Source organism: Aureococcus anophagefferens (assembly GCF_000186865.1).
Source record: "Aureococcus anophagefferens unplaced genomic scaffold AURANscaffold_738, whole genome shotgun sequence".
NCBI lineage: Eukaryota > Pelagophyceae > Pelagomonadales > Pelagomonadaceae > Aureococcus > Aureococcus anophagefferens.
The window spans coordinates 1-3,373 of record NW_008706052.1 but is presented as its reverse complement, the minus strand read 5'-3'; the positions used below and the strand labels follow the sequence as shown (position 1 = coordinate 3,373).

Genomic DNA, 3,373 nt, shown 5'->3' with positions numbered 1-3,373 from the left:
GGAGCGCGACGCCGCGGCGCGCAGCGTCAATTTTCGCGTCGCCGAGCGCCCAAAGCCCGACGCGCCGGCGCCGGCGACGGCGCGCACCGCGGCGCCCATCGAGGCGGCGCCGGCCACGAGCTCCGAGGACGAGGCGCTCACCGCGAGCTCGCTCGGCGAATTGGCGGCGTTCGTCGGCCGCGCTGCCGAGTACGAGTCGACGCTCCCGGAGGACGTCGCGGCCTACTACCTGCGCGAGGGCGGCGGCGCCGGCGACGCGACGTTGGTCAAGGTCGTCGCGCTGGCCGCGGACCACTTCCTCGCGAACGTCGTCGCGGACGCGGCCAAGATGCAGGAGCTGCGGACCGGCGGCGCGGGCCCGCCGGCGCCGGCGCCGCCGCCGGGCGACGACGCGCCGCCGCCGCCGGCGAGGTGCCTGCGGACCAAGGACGTCATGCTCGCGCTCCAGCGCCGCGGCGTCACGACGCTCCACGGCGAGGGCGGCGACGGCGACGTCGCGCCCGCGGACGCGCCCAAGGAGCCGGCCGAGAAGGCGCCGCCGCCGCGGGGCAAGGCGAAGAAGCGCGCGCGGGGGGAGTAGTCGTAAGGCGGTGGGTCCTGGCCTGTTGCGTTTCGGCCCGGGGGTCGGTGTGCTGCGATCAGGCCCTGGCCGCCGGCGAGGGGTCCCGGCCACTCGCGTCGCGCGCGTCGCCGAAGAGCCGCATCGGCCGCCGCGCTGAGTTCGGGTCAGGAAAACGCTTGACGAGGTGGTTCATGTGTTCGAATCCCTGATTCTGCAAGCGTCTGCCGCTCGAACATGCAGATGAGCAAGAACGTTCCCGCGTCCGTGTTCCCTAACACCCACGCACCGATTCGCAGGCAGCAGCTCGTCACGCTGGGAATCCATAACTCCGCTGACGAGCAGCTCCAAGAGCCGCGTTTCACTGAAGCCGTCTACAAGGTGGTCAAACGAAGCTGACTCGCTTCCGCGCGGAGGAAAAGACGAACTCGTCGCAACACGATCCATTAATGCTCGAAGTGAAAACCATCCTACAGCACTCTCGGGGCACGCAGCACTCTCGGGCTCCGAGGACGTCCTTACCCAACACATCTCGTCGATGCGCACCGCCGCGATGATAAAGGGCTGCGTCTGATGATGCGCCCTGCATTTTAACCCCCGGCCTCCAAATCTCGGTTCCCGGAGAGTTCCCAATTGGCCTCGAACGGCTTTTTGCAGCCATCCCAGCTCCAGACGCCTCAGATCTGATGGCAGCCCAAATCGAACCACACCCACCACAGCCACCGCCACCACAGCCACCACCGCATCCGCCATGAAGCTCGTCGCGTCCCTCCTCCTCGCCGCCGCCGCCGCGCAGCCCTCGGGCAGCGCGCGCGGGCCGCGCAAGGACCTGAACGGCACCTGGCCGCGCAAGGACCTGAACGGCACCTGGCCGCGCAAGGACTGGAACGGCACGGTCAACGCGTCCTGCTTCTCCATCTTCGAGGAGCTCAAGGAGCGCCGCCCCGCGCCCGGCGGCCCGAAGGGCAAGCCCGAGGGCAAGCCCGACGGCAAGGCCGAGGGCAAGCCCGCGCGCGGCGACAAGCCCGAGAAGCCCGAGGGCGGCGGCAAGGGCAAGGGCAAGGCCGCGGAGCGGGACGCGCCGGCCGCCGCCCCGACCTTCGAGGCCGCCTTCCCGGCGACGAACGGCACCCTCGCGAAGGACGACGTCGAGCGGTGCTTCGCGGAGTTTGGCGAAAAGAAGCGCGAGAAGGAGGCCACGGTCCTCGGCGAGGAGAAGGCCCTCGAGTACGAGCTCTACGGCGTCGACGGCGACGCGTGCCTCGCCTACTTCGCCGAGCTCAAGGACGGCGCCGAGGCCGCGGACGGCGGCGACCCGGACCTCGCGGCCTGCTTCGAACTCTTCGACGACGCCGAGGAGGGCGGCCGGGCGGACCGCGCGCCGCCGGTGGACGAGCTCTTCGAGCCCCGCGAGGACGCGTCCGACGAGCCGGAGGAAGCCGCGGCGGCGTCCGCGGACGACGACGACGAGGAACAGGACCCGGCGATCGTCAAGAAGGCGCACGCGCACGCCGCCAAGGTGTCGTCCGCGAAGGCCTCGGTCCTCGCCGCCGCGGCTTTGGCCGTCCTCGCCGCCGCGGCGCTGTTTCGCCGGCTCTGCTGCCGCCGCCGCCGCGGCGCCGCGCCGCGGGACTCGGACGCGACGCCGCGGGCGAAGCCGACGCTCATCAACGTCGTCCAGGCGCAGCGCATCTCGCCGGACTGCAAGGAGAAGCTCGCCGACGGCGGCCGCGTCTACCCGGCGGCCTGCAAGGAGAAGGAGTGCGACCTCGAGGCGCCGCCCATCGCGACGTGCTCCGCCTCGCCCCTCTGAGCGCGCGCTGACCGCGCGTAACACTGCACATGACCGTTATTCTCGAGACGACGCGCGCTGAACGTTGAAGTGCCGAGTGGAAACAGCGACGCGCGGAGCTCCTCGCGCTTCGACCGCTTCATGTGGCTCGGCTCGCCAAGGCACCCCACGAACCCCCCTGGATAAGCGCACGTGAAGTGTCGAGGTCGACCTTGACTAGTGCCGCCAGGCGATGGCCGCGTGACGCCGAAACAGGACGATGGGCAAGCGCCGGCGCTTCGAATACGAGGACGACGAGGCCAAGGACGACACGCTCTGGCTCGAGAAGTCGGACAAGGAGGCGGCGCTGTTCAACCCCGTCGCCGACGCTACGAGTCCGCTGACGAAGCTCCACGACGAGATCTTGGCCTTTTGCGCGCTCGTGGCGCCGTCGGCGGGCGAGACGCGGCGGCGCGACGCCGCCGTCGCGAACATCGAGGCCGCCGTCGCCGGCGTCTGGCCCAAGGCGACGGTGCACGTCTTCGGGAGCTCGCTGACGGGCCTGAGTCTACCCTCTTCCGACGTCGACGTCGTCGTCTTCGGCGCGTCCGGGCCCCGGCGGCTCCGGGCGCTGGCGGCGGAGCTGACGAAGCGCGACGCGGCGACGAACATGGAGGTCGTCGAGTCGGCGCGCATCCCCATCGTCAAGTACGCGGACCGGGCCACGGGCATCCCCGTCGACGTTAGTTTCGACGTCGAGTCGGGCCTGCGCACGGGCCGGCTCGTCCGGGGCCTCATGGACCGCATGCCGCCCCTGCGGCCCTTAGTCATCGTGCTCAAGTTCTTCCTCGCCCAGCGGGGCCTCAACGAGACGTTCACGGGCGGCGTGGGCTCGTTCATGATGCAGATGATGGTCGTGTCGTTCCTCCAGATGCGGCACCGCACGGACTGCGCGACGAATTTGGCGTCCGCGCCGAACCTCGGCGCCCTGCTCCTCGAGTTCTTCGAGCTCTACGGCAAAGACTTCAACTACGGCGCGACGG

At 70.5% G+C, this 3,373-nt stretch overlaps 1 protein-coding gene across 1 annotated transcript; it reads left to right on the top strand.

Annotated features, from left to right (window-relative positions):
* Positions 1-1,310: 1,310 nt before the first annotated feature.
* AURANDRAFT_68978 (hypothetical protein) lies at positions 1,311-3,329 on the top strand (the record flags this gene model as incomplete). Its single annotated transcript, XM_009044720.1, has 2 exons — positions 1,311-2,350; positions 2,607-3,329. Coding segments are annotated over 2 exons (1,763 nt in total), but the record flags the coding sequence as incomplete, so codon positions are not given.
* Between the last annotated feature and the right edge of the window lie 44 nt (positions 3,330-3,373).